The sequence below is a fragment of the Neoarius graeffei genome, chromosome 11, assembly GCF_027579695.1.
Source record: "Neoarius graeffei isolate fNeoGra1 chromosome 11, fNeoGra1.pri, whole genome shotgun sequence".
NCBI classification, from domain to species: domain Eukaryota; kingdom Metazoa; phylum Chordata; class Actinopteri; order Siluriformes; family Ariidae; genus Neoarius; species Neoarius graeffei.
In genome coordinates this window covers 59,541,624-59,563,702 of record NC_083579.1, presented here as the reverse complement: position 1 = coordinate 59,563,702, position 22,079 = coordinate 59,541,624, and the positions used below count along the sequence as shown (strand labels likewise).

Sequence of the window (22,079 nt, the reverse complement as noted above, 5' to 3'; positions counted from 1 at the left end):
TTTTCTAAATGTCCACCTCCGAGGACAGTAACTCAAACCTAATTGAGAGATGTACAGTAAATAACATGTATTAAAATGTTGCTATATAAATTTATTATATTATGACAAAATATTGCCACATACTTGTCTGACACTACAGGTCTTATGTCTCACATACAAAGCCAAAGTTCTTTGAAGGCAAGTCCAGGAAAAAATGACTCCGACAAATCATGATCTCTTATTTTTCCCCTCACTGTAAACATCTTAATCACAAAAGGGGGAAAAAAAAATCACAAAGTCTATTTTCCTCTGAGTTTGATTCATAAATGACAGCAGCAATTACAAGCAATGTTTTAAAAGGATGAACATGTCTGACTGTTGTGTGGTATATAAGTAGCCAGATGTGACTCCTTTAAACATTTCAACTTCTGTTGCAGTCTTTTATATATATTTAAAAAAAAAAAAAAACAGACATTTATAGTTGACTTAAAATTTAGACCGCATTCATTATAACTCGGCAAAACAAATGAAAAAATAATCTATGGATTACGGGATGTTGGCTTTAAATGTAGTTCAAGGTTTTAAAACTACTCAGCTCTCATTTATCAAACTTTATAGTGAAAAACAGTCTTATTAGTGAATGCTTTCTCCAGAAAATTTCAGCTTCATAAATACTCAAGTCTCTGAATATTTTACATGGTTTAATAAATGACTTATCTGAGGCAAAAAAAGAAAAAGAAAAAAGAAAATCCTGCTCCACTCAAGTTCAGCTTCTTTAAAATCCATCAGGATGATTTCCATCTTTTATTTAAGGCGGAAGTATTCACATATTGTTGAATCCCATCATTCCCTTCATGTTGCCAGCAGCCCCTTGCTGAAACTGCCTCATCATCGACTGTAGACCAGCCATGCCACCTACATCAACACAAAACCGTGCATCACTCAAAAGCCTTTTTACAAGCATCATAAATAACTAATTGGTGAGAAAATAAATACAGTAAATTAATAAATAATAAATTTCACCAAAATGCTAAAGCAGGTTTTTCTGAGACAAAATGTCCTCAATTAGGTGCAAGGCCAATCAAACCTTTATCTCTTGTTAGAAATGATAGATTAATGATTAGTTGCATACCCATGTGGTGCAGCACTCTGGGATCCATCATCTTTGCCATCTGCTGGTTCAATTTGGCCATCTGAGATGGATTAACATTCTTGGACATATCTCCTCCTGTAAACCAAATGTTACACCATATCACAAATTTGTCCATTTGCAAAAGTCCATATCTCTGTGAACAAATTGTTCCCAAAGTCATCTGTGTGAACATAAGAAGTCATGGACATCATATGAAACATACCTTTAAATAAACCTTTAATTCCACCCATTTTCTTGACCATCTGGGCAAATTTTGTGTACTGGGTAAGCAGTTCCTGCACATCTCTGCTTGCGACACCTGCACCCCGCGCCACCCTCTGAACCCGGTTCGGCTGCTTACTGAACAACTTGGCACCATCTTTGTTGTCCAGTTCTGCAACAAAAACAATTTTTGAAATATCTTTTATACCACTGAAACATTGAATTCTCAAATCAGATTGATCAAAAACTTGATTGGCTTTCTCTAACAGCAGGCTCTGACAATAGTGCTGACTGTAATCACAGGTTAATATTAATGCACTCATTCTACCATGTAATGGGTCCTGTAATGACCACTCATTTACAGTGACCTGTATGGTGAATGCTTCACAAAATCTAAACCTAACCAGAATGTCAAGGACATAGCAGTTCATCTGGCCTGCCATCAAAACCACCATGAGTACCAAAACATTAAACAGAATTGAAATGCGACAACGTGAGAGAGGACCAACCTACACGACAAATTGTTTTGAACAGGAAAATCAACAAAGGACTAAATTTTGTTCCCCAAGGGAAGATCAACCCAAAATATCGATCAGAACTGAATTTGCATGATAAATGAGACAGGAGATACAATTCAAGTCAGAAGAAAATTTGCTAAGTTGGCTTAATTATTAATTTGTTCGCAAAAAGTTGACAATACAATGACCAAGTTTTGTACAGAAGGTCTAGTTCTTTCAAATAAAACAATCAGAACTGAAAATCCATCGAGAACTGACGGAGGAGACACAATTTAACTGAAAATAAACAAAGTTGTAAACAAATTGTTTACAACAGGAAAATCAACAAATGACCAAGTTTTGTTCCCGGAGGGAAGATCTACCCAAAATATCGATCAGAACTGGAATCAGATGAGAGCTGCGAGAGGAGATACAATTCTAGTGAGAAGTCTGAAAACTCGTTAAAGTGACCTAATTACAAGTTCGTTCGCAAAGATGAGACAATACAATGACCAAGTGTTGTGCAGAAGCACTAGTTCTTTCAAACAAAACAATCAGACCTGAAATCCACTGAAAATTGAGGGAGATACGATTTAACTGAAAATAAACAAAAGTTATAAACAAGTTGTTTACAACAAGAAAATCAACAACCAACCAAGTTTTGTTCCTCAAGGGAAGATCTACCCAAAACATCGATCAGAACTGGAGTCGGATGAGAAATGACAGGGGAGATAAAATTCTAGTGAGAGGCCTGAAAATTGTTAATTTGGCCTAATTACTAACTCATTAGCAAAACAATTTGACAAAAGCAACTACCAAGTTTTGTGCAAAGTGAGGACTTCTTTCAAACAAAACAATCGGAACAGAAATCCATGGAGAACTGACAGAGGAGACACAATTTAACTGAATTGTCGATGACAGACGACGGATGCCATGCAATGGCAATAGCTCATCAGCCTTATGGCCAGATGAGCTTATAATAAACTAATTAAAATACTTACTGATAAATAAAAACACAACTGATATGGTGATTGTTTATCTAAGGGTGTGTTTATGTATAATTTTTGGAAGGAGCCTCCAGTGTCAAGTTTAAAGGATATGGGACATGGATTTTTACCTGGGCATAATTATGTATAAAGGACATAAGAAATGCCATCTAAATCACTGCAGGGCGTCAAAAATGTGAAAATCATCACATTATTCAAGTTTTTCTATACATCAGCGTAAAACAAGGATTCGTTAATGAGCTAGGTGGTCACGTGACCCGTGACGTCACAAAAACTTTCCAAGGAGCCAGTGCTTGGGAATCTAATGTAAACAGGTTACCGAAATGGACACCATCGACGGTGATATTCCCGATGTTTCACAGAGATGTGAAGTTAGACCCCATCAATTCGAACCGATAGCTGGAAATTCACATGAACATAGATCTTGTCTTTACTCTGACGGGTCAGATGATTCTGAGAGTGAGAGTTCATTCAGCCCTCATGAAACTGAAAGCGGTCGGCTCGATAACACTTCCTGGTAAGTTAAAAACAATTCTGCTCAAAGGCTAATGATCTGTTGAAAGAAGTATTATTTTTGTATCATACATTGAAAGTTCATCATAGCTCTAGCTAAAGTCCGTTGCAAGCTAGTTTTTTTTTTTTGCTGATATTTTTCGAGATTGATTGAGATACAATGCTTCCAGAGTCCGAGATGAAAACATTCAAAATGGCGAAACGAGTCAGAATTATGATAATCAATAATTGATACACCCAAAATTATAATACTAATCCTTACCTCGGCTTTCAGTCGCTTAGCGCAGAGGTCTTCGGGGGGGGTCGCGAAATCGCACCGGATCACTCATATCAACAAAAATATTCCTGCCCTGTCCCCTGGCCTCCGTGCAGGGATGCAAACAGCGCGCCTTTCGGCGGATGCCGCCTTTTTCACGGCTGAATCGCGCAGATCCGATTTTAAGAAAAAAAAAAATAGCGATGTTGGTTCATGGAGCATGAGGCATGAAGTGTAAGGATGAGAGAGAGGCGGTTTGGGTCGGGAAGCTGCGCGCATTTGTGCAGCCTGGCGCAGGTGTGCGCGGCTTCCCAATTTAAACTGTTTTTTTTTCTCATCCTTATGCTTCCTGTTTCATGAATTAATATCGCTCAGTACCTGAGTATTATTGTTGAAAGAATCCTCAGTGAAATGGCCCGAATACAGTTTGTGGGAAACAGTAGGTGCAAAGTTTTTTTCAACAGGTGTTCTGTAAAGTTGTCCTACCAAGCCTACTGCGCATGCGCAGGTGAGCCCACACTTTCCTCAGCTTCGGGTCCTTGAGGAATGCAAAAAACCTTACTCCAGGGCATTTCCCATTGGAATTATTGCAAGCATAAGCAGCACAATACACCATGATGTCCAATGTACTTTAAAGACGACAAAAAAATTTTCTTGTCATCCACTTCTCCATTCATCTACCCGCTTGTGCTGTGCCCGAAAGTTTTTGTGACGTATGATCACGTGACAGCGGCTCTTCCGGTTGCAAAAAATGCATATCGGAAGTCGAGCAGAAAATGCCATATAATCATCACGAATATAACGATTTTGCTGAATTTAATAGATGATTTTGTATTTGTTGATGCAATTAATTCATATTTTTAATGGAAAGAAACGGATATAGCGTGCTTTTATGTTTCATGTCCCATATCCTTTAAGTGTTCCACCACAGAAGAGTCTTCAGGGCAATTCGTTTCCTACACCACCACCACACACCCCAAGTGTTTTATTTCTTATGTTCCTACTTGGTTTTAGTTATTGTGTAAATTCTACAATCCAATAGATTTGCAGGGTCAAAAAAAAATAAAAAATACCTTGGTCATTCATACTGTCCATTATGGTCATGAGTTTCTTTAACCTGGCCATAGACTCCTGTTCATTGCCTTTACTCATGAAGTCTGTTCCAAAGCCGGGGATCATACCCTAAGTGTAACAATAAAACAGTGATGTGTTCAGCTTCAGAAAAATCAAGTGAGGTACAATTCAATGTGCGACTGTATGCATGTTGTATTCACTGTACCATGATTTGCCCAAAAGGTCCCATTTTCATGATGTTCTGGAACTGCTCATACATGTCCCTGAGTGTGAACTGACCTATGAAGAGAGTGAACGGTAATCACAGATTAGCACTGCAACAAGCAACTGCTACATGACATGTCTGATTTCATACAGGTGAATCTATCTGCAATGCATTTCTCGCCATGAATACATATACACCATGATCAAAAGTTTGTGGACACCTGACCATCATACGCATGTGTGCTTTTTCAACATCCCATTCCAGATTAAGTTCCCTCTTTGCTGTTATAATAACTCCACTCAACAGCATTAGTGAGGTCAGGCACTGATGATGGGTGAAGACCCGAATACACTTCCACAGACGCGGCTTCAGACAATGCAGACGTGTGCATGGGTGTCTCCAAAGCATACTTGATTTTCCATTGCATGTGTACATGTCTCTGAATGCTACGCCTTTATTGAATACCCACCTCACCTATTAAGACAAACAAGAATGCAAAAGGCATGTGTGGCAGTTTGCAACTCTAAAGAAGAGCTTCTTTAATCGCGATGTTGGAAGAATTAGACAAGAGGAAGAAAAACCTTTCTAAAATCATTTTAAAACATGCTTCTTTGCATTTCGCACTTCAACTACTCTTTTACCGACTGGACGGTGTATACACAGTCAGTTTCACACATGTACAGTCAACATGCACAATACAATGTTTCTTTATTTACACGTCTAAGCATAAGTACAACACTAAAATATAATATAACTAAGAAAGGAAAAAAGTGATATCAAACTAAGTTAAAACCAGAACTATTAACTTTGTAGAGAAAAAAAAAAAAGTATGTGTGTAAATGTAATTTGGAAAGAGGTGCAGGAAGCCCAGAATAACTTGAAAGCTAATCTATCTAGGGCTTCCTCGGCTGAGGGGTGAGCATTGATTTTTTTTGTTTTTTTAATATTTCCGATACGTATACAGACACAAAAGGGAAGCGGGGGGGGGGGGGGGGGGGGGGGGACCATGAGACTAGACAAAAGAAGCCAGCAGCAGGATGAGATAGTCGTATGAATTGAATTGGCTTGTCAGTAGGTAGGAAAAAAAAAAAAAGTGATAATTTTTTTCTTGAATGCTCTTTTGGGTAGCTGTTTGTCAGCGAGATCTAGAGAGTTCCAAACTTTAACTCCTATGAACCTGATATTTAAAAAGTACCGAAATTTGTACGTACTTTTGGTAAATAATAAGATTGCTTAGCGGCAAGTCTTGTTTGATAATCATGTCTTGTTGATAATGAAATGAAAAAGGAGTCAAAGACAACAGGAAGTTCGTTTGAGTAATATTGTTGCATGAAAAGAGCTGTGTGAAAGAAAGATAAGTCTGAGTTTAAGTTGAAATTTTTTCAAGATTGGAGATGAGTGAGCATCAAAAGCTGAAAAATTAATGATGCAAACGGCCCTTTTTTGTAGCGTTATAAAGGGTTGAAGTGTTGTTTTATAAGTAGTTCCCCAGACTAAAATGCCATACGTTAAATAAGGAGAAATCAATGAGTAATAAAGCTGGGTGAGAATTTTACAACCCCGATTCCAAAAAAGTTGGGACAAAGTACAAATTGTAAATATAAACGGAATGCAATAATTTACAAATCTCAAAAACTGATATTGTATTCACAATAGAGCATAGACAACATATTAAATGTCGAAAGTGAGACATTTTGAAATTTCATGCCAAATATTGGCTCATTTGAAATTTCATGACAGCAACACATCTCAAAAAAGTTGGGACAGGGGCAATAAGAGGCTGGAAAAGTTAAAGTTACAAAAAAGGAACAGCTGGAGGACCAAATCGCAACTCATTAGGTCAATTGGCAATAAGTCATTAACATGACTGGGTATAAAAAGAGCATCTTGGAGTGGCAGCAGCTCTCAGAAGTAAAGATGGGAAGAGGATCACCAATCCCCCTAATTCTGCGCCGACAAATAGTGGAGCAATATCAGAAAGGAGTTCGACAGTGTAAAATTGCAAAGGGTTTGAACATATCATCATCTACAGTGCATAATATCATCAAAAGATTCAGAGAATCTGGAAGAATCTCTGTGCGTAAGGGTCAAGGCCGGAAAACCATACTGGGTGCCCGTGATCTTCGGGCCCTTAGACGGCACTGCATCACATACAGGCATGCTTCTGTATTGGAAATCACAAAATGGGCTCAGGAATATTTCCAGAGAACATTATCTGTGAACACAATTCACCGTGCCATCCGCCGTTGCCAGCTAAAATTCTATAGTTCAAAGAAGAAGCCGTATCCAAACATGATCCAGAAGCGCAGACGTCTTCTCTGGGCCAAGGCTCGTTTAAAATGGACTGTGGCAAAGTGGAAAACTGTTCTGTGGTCAGACGAATCAAAATTTGAAGTTCTTTATGGAAATCAGGGACGCCGTGTCATTCGGACTAAAGAGGAGAAGGACGACCCAAGTTATCAGCGCTCAGTTCAGAAGCCTGCATCTCTGATGGTATGGGGTTGCATTAGTGCGTGTGGCATGGGCAGCTTACACATCTGGAAAGACACCATCAATGCTGAAAGGTATATCCAGGTTCTAGAGCAACATATGCTCCCATCCAGACGACGTCTCTTTCAGGGAAGACCTTGCATTTTCCAACATGACAACAATAATAATAATAATAAAAATAAATTTATATAGCGCCTTTCAAGAAACCCAAGGACGCTTTACAATTATAGACAAAGAAAAAAAATAATAATAATAAATAATAATAATAAAAAAAGTAAAAACTCCACCGAGTAGGGGTCAGGATGTAATTCCCGTGGTGTAGCAGGCACAGTCCCACCAAAAGGCGCACGAAAACGAGTCCCACTTCTCCAGCACCGCCGCCGTCAACAACATCGCTTGAACACCACGCCATGGATCCACAAAGCGAGCAGAGAAGCTCCGCCACGCAGAGCACTGGTGTGTCCCAAACCGCCTGCACAGCCGCCGCGACACCACCGAGCAACATCGCTCGGAACATCACGCCAAGCACTAAAGCACAGAGTGCTGGACAACCACGATGTAAAATGAGCAACAGGCTCACTGCAGTCCACAGCTGAGAGCACAGGCATCACCCACGGCGAACCAAGGCCTGGAGGGAACCGACGCACAAAACTGGGTCTGGAGCTACACCACCACCAGCGGACAAAAACACTCAAACATCAAACTACACAAACACACAGAAAAAAATTAATTAAAAATGAAAATAGAAAAATAAAATAAAAATAAAAAAAAGCTCTGGTGAGAAGCGGCAGCCAGAACGCGCACGACGTACTCTCAACCGGAAACGGAAAACCGAAAAACGGCATTACGATGCCAAACCACATACTGCATCAATTACAGCATCATGGCTGCGTAGAAGAAGGGTCCGGATACTGAACTGGCCAGCCTGCAGTCCAGATCTTTCACCCATAGAAAACATTTGGCACATCATAAAACGGAAGATACGACAAAAAAGACCTAAGACAGTTGAGCAACTAGAATCCTACATTAGACAAGAATGGGTTAACATTTCTATCCCTAAACTTGAGCAACTTGTCTCCTCAGTCCCCAGACGTTTACAGACTGCTGTAAAGAGAAAAGGGGATGTCTCACAGTGGTAAACATGGCCTTGTCCCAACTTTTTTTTAGATGTGTTGTCATGAAATTTAAAATCACCTAATTTTTCTCTTTAAATGATACATTTTCTCAGTTTAAACATTTGATATGTCATCTATGCTCTATTCTGAATAAAATATGGAATTTTGAAACTTCCACATCATTGCATTCCGTTTTTATTTACAATTTGTACTTTGTCCCAACTTTTTTGGAATCGGGATTGTAGAGTTTACATAATGACGAATTTTGGATAGAATGCCAATACTGCGCACAGTCTGCAGGGATACAAATTCTGGGTGCTGCGTGGACTGTCCGCATGACAAAATTCATGTCATGAGTACTGTGCACAGATGACATCTGCTGAATTTTACTTGGGCCTTAAGAAGGTCCTGGGGCGCAGTCTCAAAGGTGTTCAGTGGGGTTGAGATCAGGGCTCTGTGCAGGTCACTGGAGTGCTTCCAGACCAACCTTGGCAAACCATATCTTCATGGACTTCACTTTGTGCACACGGGCAGTGATGATCGAGCATAATGGGCCTCTTAACGCCACTGAAGAGATCTGCACTTGTAATGCTACAGCATACGAAGTCATCTTATACAACTGTGCACTTCCAACTTTGTAGCAACTGCTTGGTGAAGACCCACTTACAAATGTGATGATCAGGTGTCCACATATTTTTAGCCATATAATGTGGATTAAAAATGTACATCTCCCCCTCTCTCAGACTCATCTGATGTAAACCTGACCTCCAGTCTAATGCTAAACCTGCACTACAGGGACTTCTGCTTATAAGAGCACCGGTCCAGTGTTACTACTCAGACCAATCACAGCACTCCTAACTTCAGCCTCACTGTATCCTGTGCACATTTACATAAACGACATTTTGCAAACGCCCTTATCCAGAGCAACTTGTGCTGAACTACAGCTCCCAGTGTCCTATACATCACAAACATTTTAATCTTACCATGCTTAAGCTTGTCAATTAGTTCCTCATTATCATCAAGCTTGAGTTCATTCACTTTATCGATAAGTCCCTCGATGTCTCCCATGCCTGTAAAGTCAAGAGCCAAACAACTTAAAAATATTTTACAAAAACAGTCAAATTAAACATGCAGGATGAAGAGGAACTTAAAAACATACCAAGCAGTTTGCTGATGAAGGGCTGAGTTTTAAAGGGCTCAAAATCATCAATGTGCTCGCCTGTGCCGATGAAAATGATCGGACTCTTTGTGGCAGCAACTCTGTTCAAATGCATTTTATACCAAACATTAGAATCAAGTTTATTGCCAAATATGTTCTCGCATACAAAATTTGCTTTGGTGGTTGGTGCTTAGCAATTAAGATAAATACATTTTTTTTTAAAAGTTACATAAACAGAATTTAAAAAAAAATAAGAATCTAAAATATACACATTTGAAAATTGAACATATTTAAGGGGTATGCGCATGGGTTGAAGTCCAAGCTGTACAGCATGTCCCGGAACGTGCACAATTAGGTCACAGGATGAAGAAGAAGAATCATGTCATGACATGAATGTATGAGAAAAGAATATACGTGCAGTGGGTTAAATAAATAGCCAAGCTGTATAGTGTGTGCTGGAATGTGTAATAAAAGTTCACAGGATGAAGATGACCATGAAATGTGCAAAAATCGCAGTTCAGAAAGTTAGTACGTTAAATGTGACAGATTCAAGTGTGGGGTTAGAGTCAGTGGGGGTCTCTGACTTTATTGAGGAGGCCAGCTGCAGTGGGGGAAAAAGTTGGCCTTATGGCATGAGGTTTTGGTTCTAATGGACCACAACCTCCTACCAGAGGGGAGTGATTCAAAAAAAGTTTGTGTTCAGGGTGAGAGGGGTTGGCCACAATCCTTTCTGCTCTCCTCAGGGTCCTGGACTCGTACAGGTCCTGAACAGATGGAAGGCTGCAGCCAATCGTCCCATCAGCAGAGCGAATGATGCACTGCAATCTGCCCTTGGCAGTGGCAGCAGCGTACCAGACAGTGATGAAGGAGGTGAGGACAGACTCAGTGATGGTGGTGTAAAAGTGCACAATCATTGTCTTTGGCAGACTGAACTTCAACTGCTACAGGAAGTACAGCCTCTGCTGTCCTTTCATAGTTACTGGGAAGTCAAACAGGGTGATGGGGGAGCGTGTGGCAGAGCTCCTCCTGAAGTCTACAATCATCATCTCCACTGTCTTTACAGCACTGAGCTCCAAGTTGTTCTGCCTGCACCAAGACACCAGATGGTCTATCTCCCACCTGTAGCCAGACTCATCCTCATCATAGAGGAGTCCAAGGAGGGTGGTGTCGTCTGCAAACTTTAGGAGCTTGACAGACTGATGACTGGAGGTGCAGCTGTTGGTGTACAGGGAGAAGAGTAGAGGAGAAAGGACGCAGCCTCGGGGGGGGAAGTCCAGTGCTGATGGTTTGGGAGTCAGAGACACGTTTCCCCAGCTTCATGTTCTGCTACCTGTCAGACAGGAAGTCTGTGATCCACTTGCAGGTGGAGTCAGGCATGCTCAACTGGGACAGCTTGTCCTGGAGAAGAGCCAGGATGGTGGTGTTGAAGACAGAACTGAAATCCACAAACAGGATCCTAGCATAGGTTCCTGAGGAATTCAAGCGCTAGAGAATGAAATGAAGAGCCATGCTGACAGCATTGTACAGATCTATTGGGTCTGTAGGTGAACTGCATGGGTCCAAGAGTGGGTCAGTGATGGCTTTCAGGTGGTAAAGCACAAGGTGCTTGAAGGATTTCATAACCGCAGAAGTCAGGGCGATGGGTCTGTAGTCATTTAACCCTGCAATCCTTGGCTTTTTGAGGACAGGTATAATAGTGGAGGCCTTGAACTAGGCTGGCACATGGCATGTCTCCAGTGAGGCGGTGAAAACATCTGAACACCAGAGACAGCTGATCAGCACAGTGCTTCAGGGTAAATGGTGAGACTGAGTCGGGACCTGCTGCTTTGCGGGGGTTCAGTTTCTTAAAGAGCTTGTTGATGTCCTTCTCCAGAATGTAAACACTGACCAGAACAAATGACGCGAACTCACTGGGGAGTGGAAGGTTTACAATTAATGAAAACAATTCCAGGTCAAGAGAGCATTGCTGCAGGATCACAGACATCACTGCACCAGCCACTGTTTACATAAAAACAGATTCCGTCGCCCTTTGTTTTGCTGTGTTAAGGTCCACTCTGAAAAGCCGGAAGCTGGCTATATCTGGTACAAAGTCCAGTATGAATCCACATAGCCACATCTCCGTGAAGCATAAAATGGAAGCTGTAGAAAAGTGCCCATTTCGCCCCATCATCAGCTGGAGTTCATCCAGTTTATTGTACAATGAGTGCATGCGGGAAAGAAACATCGCAGATAGCAGAGTGCAAAGTCCGCGCCGACGGAGGCACACGAGCACACCAGCGTCTCCTCCAGTTCTCACAGAGTTAGCAAAGGTGAGGGCACCTTTCACCAGAATGTCCAATAATTCCACAGATGACACACACACACACACACACAAAAAGCTGGTAATAAGTTCACTGGAGTTGTTCCTCTGATGTTCATGAGTTCTTCTCTGGTGAAATATTTGAGTATCGCAGCAGACACTCAAATCCAAGTTTACAAACAAAATGTGCACTAACACACCAAGGCAGCCATTTGCTGCACCATTTTAACTCAAGAGACTTAAGATTTTGAGAAATAAAGTCATGAAAATGTGTGTTCTGACCATCAAGAGTAGACATGTACTTACGCACTGAGAGCGCCACCACCTTTAGCATGGCCATCCAGCTTGGTTACGATGACAGACGCCACATCTACCTTGTCTTTGAAGGCCTTAGCCTGAGCCTCACAAGCCTGACCAATGGACGCATCCATCACGTACACGATATTGTCAGGTTGCTGTGGAAATCACAACAGCATGAAAGAGACAGCAATCTTAAATTTTTTGCAGCCTGCTTTATTTATTACTACCAACAAATCATGACTTGTTTTAACACAAACAGATTGCATCATACACTTACCACAGCATTTGAAACCTGTAGCATTTCTTCAAACAGCGAATCTTCTTGCTTATGTCGACCGCTAGTGTCAACAATAATTATTTCAAAGTTTTCTGACTTGAATTTTTCAACTCCCTCAGAAGCTATTATGACCGGATCCATTTCTGTGTAACTGTTGATTGACAGAAATTTAAAAAGCAAAACATTCAGGTTCTTGTTCTGAGTCATGTGTTTTATTATAACTACAGTGGAAAAAACATTACCTTCCATAAAATGGAATTCTGGCTTTTGTTGCATTTTGTTTCAGCTGATCAAAGGCACCTTATGGGGGAAAAATATATATATATTTTTTACTTTATTTTCAATCCGCAGTCAATTCTTCTCTGCAATCAAAGTGAAAAAGAAACAAGGAAATACCTGCTCTAAAAGTGTCAGCACAGATCAAGCATGTTTTCCATCCTTTTCTTTGGTAGTAATACGCCAACTAAGGAAATAGTATGAAGAATCACAATTACAAACAAACCAAGGACCATCTCATCTCATTATCTCTAGCCGCTTTATCCTGTTCTACAGGGTCGCAGGCAAGCTGGAGCCTATCCCAGCTGACTACGGGCAAAAGGCGGGGTACACCCTGGACAAGTCGCCAGGTCATCACAGGGCTGACACATAGACACAGACAACCATTCACACTCACATTCACACCTACGGTCAATTTAGAGTCACCAGTTAACCTAACTGCATGTCTTTGGACTGTGGGGGAAACCGGAGCACCCGGAGAAAACCCACGCGGACACGGGGAGAACATGCAAACTCTGCACAGAAAGGCCCTCGCCGGCCACGGGGCTCGAACCCGGACCTTCTTGCTGTGAGGCGACAGCACTAACCACTACACCACCGTGCCGCCCTAACCAAGGACCAATCAGGTTTATTTCTATGTTTTCTTGCTTAAAATCATCATAAGAATAGCCATACTTTGAAGAAATTGTATTAGATTAGTATTAAACCAGTCAAAGGTTTGGACACCTTTAATTCAATGGGTGTTTTTTTTAATTAATAAAAATAAAGACACTTCATGTCTAAACAGTATAATTTTTCTTTACTTAGTTGAGCGGTTCTTGACATATGGATTACTACAGTTGTGGAATAGGACCATTTACTGTAATTTTATAATTCACTATTTGACGTCAAATGAATCAAGGTGGCAAAAAATTGCACTAATTAACTTTTGACGAGGCACCTGTTAATTGAAAATCATTCCAGGTGACTCCCTCATGAAGCTGGTTAAGATAATGTCAATAGTGTCTAAAGCCTCATCAAGGTAAACGCTGACTACTTTGTTTCATATTTTAGATTCTTCTCTGTTTAACACTTTTGTTTAACACATAATTCCATGTTATTTCATAGTTTTGATGTCTTCAGTATTGTTCTACAATGTAGAAAATGGTCAAAATACAAAAAAAAAAAAAACTATGAATGAGTAGGTGTGTCCAAACTTTTGACTGGTATCACATAACAGAATTTTACTTCACCACAAGGATGTATTTAGAGGCATAACAATACTGGTTCACCTTAGTACATGTTGTGGTTTTTCCACTACCCTGAAGGCCAACAAACATGATGATGTTGTTCTTTCCTTTTGTAGGTGTCCATGATTTTACACCAGGATCCACCAGCTATAAGAAAAACATGAAATCATTAAATCTGCCCTTTTGAAAACTGTTTCTCTCTCATTAAAAATCATAAATGTCCTAAAATTGTAACAAGAGTGCTCTGAGAGCACAATATCCCCACTGGCAACTATGCCATAACTCTGGTAAAATGGGACCGAATTGAACAAAATTGCAATATGCGGATTATCGACACAAAGAATCCTGTCAAGTTGTGTGAAATTCCTCCAAAAACTGCGAGAGGGGTTGATTTCAGAAGGTGAGCACCCTTCCTGGAACGGACAGACAGACATCGCCATGACATAATCCCGCTCCGGGCCTTTCGGCCAGCGGGGAGGAAAAATTGTGAGGGAAGTTGATTTCGGAAAGCAAGCACACCTTGATGAAATTGCCAAAGTACAAGTTTGTTAACCTCCTAGGGCTTAGCGGTCACATGCGTGGACAGCACTTTTTAGAAATTCGGAACAAGAATCCACATATGTGGACATACTTTTTCTCTAAAAGTACATCTTATCAAAAGATGGTGCTTAGTTTTTATTCTAATCAGGTTCTAATAAGCCCAAATAGCAAAGAGAAATAAAAAATGCATGTAAAAAAACAGCTTGGGCCTTAGGAGGTTAATAATCAAGGGCATAACTCTGGTGAAATTTGCCCAAATTAAACAAAACTTCTATGTGTATAACTGTCATATAACAAAGCCTTTTGCCAAGTTTGGTGAAATTCCTCCACAAATTGTGAGGAGTTGATTTCAGAAGAACGTACACCCTCATGAAATTGTCAAAGTACAAGTTATTTAATCAAGGGTCAAAACTCTGGTAAAATTTTCACAAACGACATTAAATCGCAATATGCATATTACCATCATATAACGAGGCCTTTTGCCTCGAGAAATTCGTCCAAAAATTGTGAGAGGAGTTGATGTCAGAAGGCGAGCACACCTTCATGAAATTGTGAAAGTACAAGGTTGTTAATCAAGGGCCACAACTCTGGTAAAACGCGACCGAATTGAACAAAACAACAAGATGCATAGTACTGACGTGCAACAAGGCCTTTTGCCAAGTTTCGTGAAATTCCTCCCCAAATTGTGCGAGGAGATGATTTCACAAGGAAAACACACTCATGAAATTGTCAAATTATAATTTTGTTAATCAAGGGCTGTAACTCTGGTAAAGTGTGACCGAATTTAACGAAATTGCAATATGCATATTACCGACATATAACAAAGAATCCTGTCAAGTTTCGTGAAATTCCTCCAAAAATTGTGAGAGGAGTTGATTTCAGAAGGTGAGCCCCCTTCCTGGGATGGACAGACGGACATTACCATGACATAATCCCCCTTCGGGCCCTTCGGCCAGCAGGAGATAAAAACTACTGCAGTGCAAAAGCTGATGAAATGCAAAGCTGTCTCTTGACAGAGTAATCCAGACTTTTATCACGACAAGCTTACACAACAGTGCTTTTGGATACTATAACAGCAGCTATGACAGTAAAGCCGGGTGTAATTCAAATCACAGGTGTATATGAACATGCTCATTCTAATGCAGTATCATTTAGTAACAACGCATTCACAGGATATGGAGGATGTGCCATATAATCTAAGACTCGTACTAAATTAATGAGAAAAGTGTTTCTCATTAACAAGGTACAATGTATAATAAATGAAAATGAGACATTTCTTTAACATTTATGGAAGGAGTCTCCAGCGTCCGAGCTTTCTAATGCCGCTTTTCCACTACAAACGCGGCTGAGTCGGGCTGAGCCGTGCCGTGCTGAGTCGAGCTGAGCGGGGCTGTTGGAGTTGCATTTCGACTACAACCGCGCTGAACCGTGCTGGCTGGAAGTGGGTGGACACATTGGGTGGAGTTAGCGAAAGTGGGTGGACGTCACGTGATGTCGTTAAGCAGCGCAAACAGTGACATCAGTGACCTTTTAAGCGGTAGTCTCACGACCCGGAGAGTAAACAATAAACATGGAGGACATGGAGTCGTTAGTGTTGCTGGTCTTGGTGCTGTGGCTTGTTGTCACCGACAACGCGGACAGATACTGGCAAGAGCGTATAGATGAGGCGAGGCGCATAAGGCTTCAGAAATTCTCGTAATTCGCAATTATTATTCTTCCGGGTTTGCGGTGTTTACAGATCCCAGCGCGCTCGCGGGGCATGTGTGGGCATGTGAGGACACTCCTCCTCACCAATCAGTGCACAGGGGAGTGTCTGCTCACGCCCCCAGCCTCACTCGGCTCGGTTTGGCTCGCTTCAGCCCCACTCCAAAACGGTGCGAGTTTTAGGGGCTAAGCAGGGCTGAAGCGAACGGAGTCGTGCTGGTTTTTGGTAGTCGAAACGCGAGCCGTGTCGGGCTGAAGTGAGCTGAAGCGAGCTGAAAAAGGGTAGTGGAAAAGGGCCATAACAGTTAGTAGGTTTTCTGCCACTGGAGAGTCTTCAGGACAGAGAACAGTGATTTCCAGTTTCTCTGCAACAAGCTGTGTTTTTCTTGTCTTGTTAATTTCAAGAGATAAAGAAGAGAGGCTGGTGAGGAAACACCTATTCATAGCTAACCAACTTGTCTTGTGGATGTTCCAAAATTAAATTAATCTAAAATGATTAGAACTACAAAGTGTTGTTTATTAAATTAAAAATGATAACTGTTGCCAAATGGCTGTGGTATAAAAGGAGTAAAACCCTTCAGGATGTGTTGTTATAATTAACTTCGTGGTGGTAAGTAGCCCTTTGCATTACACCACCCTGTTGATTATTTTTCTATAACAGCACATCCCAAAGAGTTTTTTTTTTTTTAAATTACATTATGCCACTGTACACTAAGAGCACAAACCTTGACAAGCTCCTTGAAAACAGCATGCTGGATCATTCGTCTCTTATTCAGCCCGGAGGCCATTTCCTCGAGGTCAATGGCTGCCCTGAAAATGGTTCAATATCATTACATGCAACTTATTCATTACAGAAACAGACATCACATGATCCACCTGTACTTACTTGACATTTTCTCTGAGTTGCTTCACCAGTTTGATGTTCACATCCGCTTCTAGCAGGGCAGCACAGACCTCTTTTAACATAGCATTTAAAACCTGGGGAAGAGTTAACAAAAATTAATAAATACAATGCTCTGAACAAGTCAAAAACAGCCTCTCAATGGGAAACATTTAATGCTGGTTTAAACATGATATATTTGTCTTTCGTGATGGTCACCATGTCAGATTAGGTAATTATAGTGGCATACATTCTTGCCATGCCTGTGTTGGGAAAATGGCAACACTACAAGTTTGAACTCAGTCATTATTCAGGTTTTTGTGTGTCATCAGTGAGGAGGATCAAGAAATTGTTGATCATGGCTACAGAAGGAAGTTGTTGTTAAAGTAGCGAGACAATACAAAAAAATTTCTAACATGCTAGACTTCTCTTCTGAGTGTGACATCACAGTACAAGGCTAGTCCGTCATTCCTGATGCTCATGTTCAGGCTTGACACTGGAAATCTGTCAGCCACAACAAAATGTCAAAATCAGGCTTAGGACAAAGTGGGGCGTTAAGCTCTGTGGGGTATTTGGCTGCACTAAACTGAAAATGCATGGAATTTATCCCCAGCATGTCAGACATTATATTGTAGATTACTCAAGAGCCAATCGGAATACGTGAGAACTCGTCTCGTCTTCTTCCGCTTATCCGGGGACGGGTCGCGGAGGCAGCAGTCTGACCATGGACGCCCAAACTTCCCTTTCCCCAGACACCTCGGCCAGCTCCTTGGGAAGAACACCGAGGCGTTCCCAGGCCAGCCGAGAGACATAGTCCCTCCAGCGTGTCCTGGGTCTTCCTCGGGGGGGACATGCCTGGAACACCTCCCCAGGGAGGTGTCCAGGAGGCATCCGAAAGAGATGCCCGAGCCACCTCAGCTGATTCCTTTCGATGTGGAGGAGCAACGGCTCTACTCCGAGCTCCTTTCGAGTGACTGTGCTTCTCACCCTATCTCCAAGGGAGCGCCCAGCCACCCTGCGAAGGAAACTCATTTCGGCCGCTTGTATCTGCAATCTTGTTCTTTTGGTCATTACCCAAAGCTCATGACCATAGGTGAGAGTCGGAACGTAGATCAACTGGTAAATCAAGAGCTTCGCCTTTTGGTTCAGCTCCTTCTTCACCACGACGGACCGGTAAAGTGACCGCATCACCGCGGAGGCCGCACCGATCCGCCTGTCGATCTCACGCTCTATCCTTCCCTCACTCGTGAACAAGATCCCAAGATACTTAAATTCCTCCACTTGAGGCAGGACTTCACCAACCTGGAGAGGGCAAGCCACCCTTTTCCGGTCGAGAACCATGGCCTCGGACTTGGAGGTGCTGATTCTCATCCCAGCCGCTTCACACTCGACTGCAAACCGCCCCAGTGCATGCTGAAGGTCCTGGTTTGAAGAAGCCAACAGGACATCATCATCTGCAAAAAGCAGAAATGAAATCCTGTGGTTCCCAAACAGGATTCCTTCTGGCCCCTGGCTGCGCCTAGAAATTCTGTCCATAAAGATTATGAACAGAACTGGTGACAAAGGGCAGCCCTGCCGGAGTCCAACATGCACTGGGAACAGGTCTGACTTACTGCTGGCAATGCGAACCAGACTCCTACTCCGTTCGTACAGGGACCGGACAGCCCTTGGCAAAGAGCCCCGAATCCCATACTCCCGCAGCACCCCCCACAGAATACCACGGGGGACACGGTCGAATGCCTTCTCCAGATCCACAAAGCACATGTGGACTGGTTGGGCAAACTCCCATGAACCCTCAAGCACCCTATGAAGGGTATAGAGCTGGTCCAGTGTTCCGTGACCAGGACGAAAATCGCATTGCTCCTCCTGGATCCGAGGTTCGACTATTGGCTGAATTCTCCTCTCCAGTACCCTGGAGTAAACCTTCCCTGGGAGGTGTGAGAACTGTGGTCAGTAAAACGAAAGAGAAATTGAAAGTTGGACTCTTCTGCTGGAGGCTTATTGCTCCACACATGTGGGGAACAGGCTCTACTGTTTAAAAAAAAAAAAGTTGACTTGTTGGAAAACCGTTGTACTTTTATCATTGGATTTGATGCCAGACAATTTGTAATTGTGTGCTGGTTTGTTCTATAACACCATTAAAGTTACATTCTTTTTACCATACAATAAAAAAAAAAACACAAGTGTGGGGCCTAATGCCCCCTTTTGCCCTAATTCATGTAGTCTGATTCCAGTATAAGAAGAGACACTGTGTTGTCATATACAGAGGTGCCAACCTTTAGTGATCCCATATCATAATGATCCAATGCGAACGGAGAGTGCGGATTACATTATTTGCTTAATAACTTTATGTATTAGAAAAAAGTAGGAAGTATCATCTTTATTTTTCTGTATCAAAAATTATAGTAACAATATTATTGACATGTCACATTACAAATGATTGCAACAATTTTATATCTAAAATCATTATACAGCCATCATTCCCCCCCCCAAAAAAAAAAAAAATTAAAAAACCCATCACTTTACAATTGAAAAAAAATACATATTTTAAACTTGGTCATATACTTGTAGAAAATTGTTCTACAAGACATTCAACACCTACCAATTGTAACCAATGAAAGTACGTAGTATCAGTATGGATAAAGTAATTCTAATTTAACAATGCATTTACACAAACTATATAAAAGAAGGGAAAGCACATCCATACTAAAAAACAATTACTGAGGTTACTTTTCCAGATCAATTATTACAAACGAATTAAAGAAAGCAATGACTGCCAGATTAATTTTTTGCCAGTTTTTTTTTTTTACATTAGTATTTTACTCACAGCAGACATATAATAAAATAGTAAATTGCTGAATTATTTAAATGATTACTCAGGGTATTTGCCTATTTGGAGGGTGTAAAATATGGTTCAAATTGATGAGATCTCCCACCCCGGACACTTCTAATTGATCCTAATAATTGCTAATTAATCACTGAAAAAATTGAATAATAAACTGACCTTTTTTCACGATCTCTGAATCAGAAAACATGTTCTTGAAAAGTTGTCCAGCGTGGTCTACAACGGCAATGGGCAGATTATGTTCCACAATGAAGTTCGTGAACATAACCTCTGCCTTTGTCACCTTGGCATCCAGGTCACTGTTGGACTTCACGAAAACATCCGATATTCTCTTATTGCTCCCAAGAGTTTCAGCGTTACCCTTGTGTCCTTCGGTATTAACATGCCGTCGTATGTTGCACATACCCCCATGGGATATATGTCTACTCGACATGTCGAGCAGAAAGCGTGGTTCTTAAAAGGGATGATGAAATTAAATTTATCAGTGTACTCCTTACGGAACTTTTAGTTAACTGTTTTTGTTGGTCTACCGGCTTTAGGTTTACTATCCTTTTCGCTCGACATAATTATACTTCAAAAATTAAAACTGAAAAAGAAATCCCATGACTTCATAAACAAGCAGCATGGCGTCCAGACTCGTGCTAGACATGCAAGATTGAATTCCATTGGTCAATGGTTATTGTGGATTTGTTTTTCGACCAATAATTGTAAATTATACTACTCTGGAAAAGAAAAAAAAAAAAAGCGGACACGCCACCTGCGGAACGGTCAACTATGATGTACCCATGTAAGAAACACTCAATATCGGAACAATTAGAGCCAAAATCGTAATTGCAGAATTTACTTTGAAAATCATAATGATTACGGCGAAATCGTAATGATTGGCACCTCTGCATATACACAATGGCATAGCTCTTTTCTTCATGTACCATTACGAATCTTTTTAAGAATCTCAAGGATTCTGTTACGAATCTAAGAGAAATTCTGTGTGTGCAGAAACATGGCTGTGGTGGGTATGTGGGGTACCTCTTCGTTGATGATTGTGGCATTACTGAGGGAGCGTAGCGCCGCTGTGATCTTCCTCCCCAAGTCTGCTAACACCATGTTTGCAGTTTAAATAGGTAGCAGCCTATGACAGGACAACATGATGTATTAGTCACATGCACTGGTTCAGTGGTTGTAATTAATATTATAACCAAGTTTATGTAGTAATTATGAAACGGAGGTAATGTTTTATCCCCATACGTGTTAGAAGAGCTCTTCAGTAAGGTGGGGGACCCCCACAGGTTAACAACACAGGGTTTATTCTCTTTCAGGCGATATGGGCATCAGGGACCCAGTCAAGAAGACGGAGAGATGGTGGTTTCCAGTCTGTCCTCAAACAAACAATTTTTAAATCATAGCATTAACAAATACAATTATCTTTTATGAGAGAAAACTACGGAACCCCTAAAGTCTCAAAAGGTGTTTTTTGTTTGTGGGTGGTTGTTGTTGTTTTAATCTTGTGCGCACAAGGTAAACATGTTCCCAGAAGATTTAAATAAATAAATAAACCTTTCGGTAAAAACCCCACTCGACTTACTACCACATTTGTTTTTCTAAGTGTAAGTGGCTTTAAACCGTGTCGAAAGCGGCAGATGTCATGTCGACTCTTAGTTTTATTTAATACACAAATCACTCAGCTAATCCACAAACAACAAACTAACGCTAACCAGCTGTTGTTGTTGTTCTTTTTTTTACCGCTAGTTTAATCGCCGCAATAATCAAAAACACAAACTAATACAACCTCTTATAAATAAACCATCAATAAATAAAACTAATGACGTGTTTATAAACCATATTCATATAAATTATTTGGTCTTAATTCTTCCTACCTTCGATACAGCTGCCTCATGGAAAGCAGATAAACGTCAGCTTACCAACAAAACTCCCATAAAACCTTTCTACTTCCGGGTCACCCACCTAAAGTCGTCATTTCCGTACTGATCTGGGACCGGACTTTCGACCAAGCTCGAGATCTCATACAAGAATCAGCAGCGTTAAAGGCTGATCCAGGATCAGCATAAAATAACAGTGACGG

The 22,079-nt window shown here is 41.1% G+C and overlaps 1 protein-coding gene across 2 annotated transcripts; it reads right to left on the bottom strand.

The window, feature by feature from the left end:
- Positions 1 to 70: 70 nt before the first annotated feature.
- On the bottom strand, positions 71 to 21,954 carry srp54 (signal recognition particle 54). 2 transcript variants are annotated; one of them, XM_060934383.1, is made up of 17 exons: positions 21,874 to 21,954; positions 21,245 to 21,370; positions 21,026 to 21,128; positions 17,161 to 17,252; positions 17,000 to 17,084; positions 14,073 to 14,177; positions 12,922 to 12,988; positions 12,768 to 12,825; positions 12,526 to 12,676; positions 12,255 to 12,403; positions 9,650 to 9,750; positions 9,474 to 9,560; positions 4,886 to 4,959; positions 4,680 to 4,788; positions 1,335 to 1,505; positions 1,112 to 1,207; positions 71 to 894 (listed from the first exon to the last, which is right to left on the bottom strand). In XM_060934383.1, exons 3-17 carry the CDS (start codon positions 21,101 to 21,103, stop codon positions 803 to 805), a joined length of 1,515 nt encoding a protein of 504 aa, XP_060790366.1. In that variant the 5' UTR covers positions 21,104 to 21,128; positions 21,245 to 21,370; positions 21,874 to 21,954; the 3' UTR covers positions 71 to 802. The 2 variants fall into 2 exon arrangements, with proteins under 2 accessions (XP_060790366.1, XP_060790367.1); XM_060934384.1 differs by having other exon boundaries at positions 21,245 to 21,375; positions 21,874 to 21,928.
- Between the last annotated feature and the right edge of the window lie 125 nt (positions 21,955 to 22,079).

Bases quoted from the DNA above. Each gene is read 5' to 3' on its own strand.
- srp54 (XM_060934383.1), bottom strand. From the start codon at position 21,103: ATGGTGTTAGCAGACTTGGGGAGGAAGATCACAGCGGCGCTACGCTCC. The intron at 12,826-12,921 runs GTATTTCCTTGT...TTCCCCCATAAG, and splicing joins TGCTGACACTTTTAGAGCAG to GTGCCTTTGATCAGCTGAAA. The intron at 9,751-12,254 runs GTAAGTACATGT...GCATTTGAACAG, and splicing joins GGTGGTGGCGCTCTCAGTGC to AGTTGCTGCCACAAAGAGTC.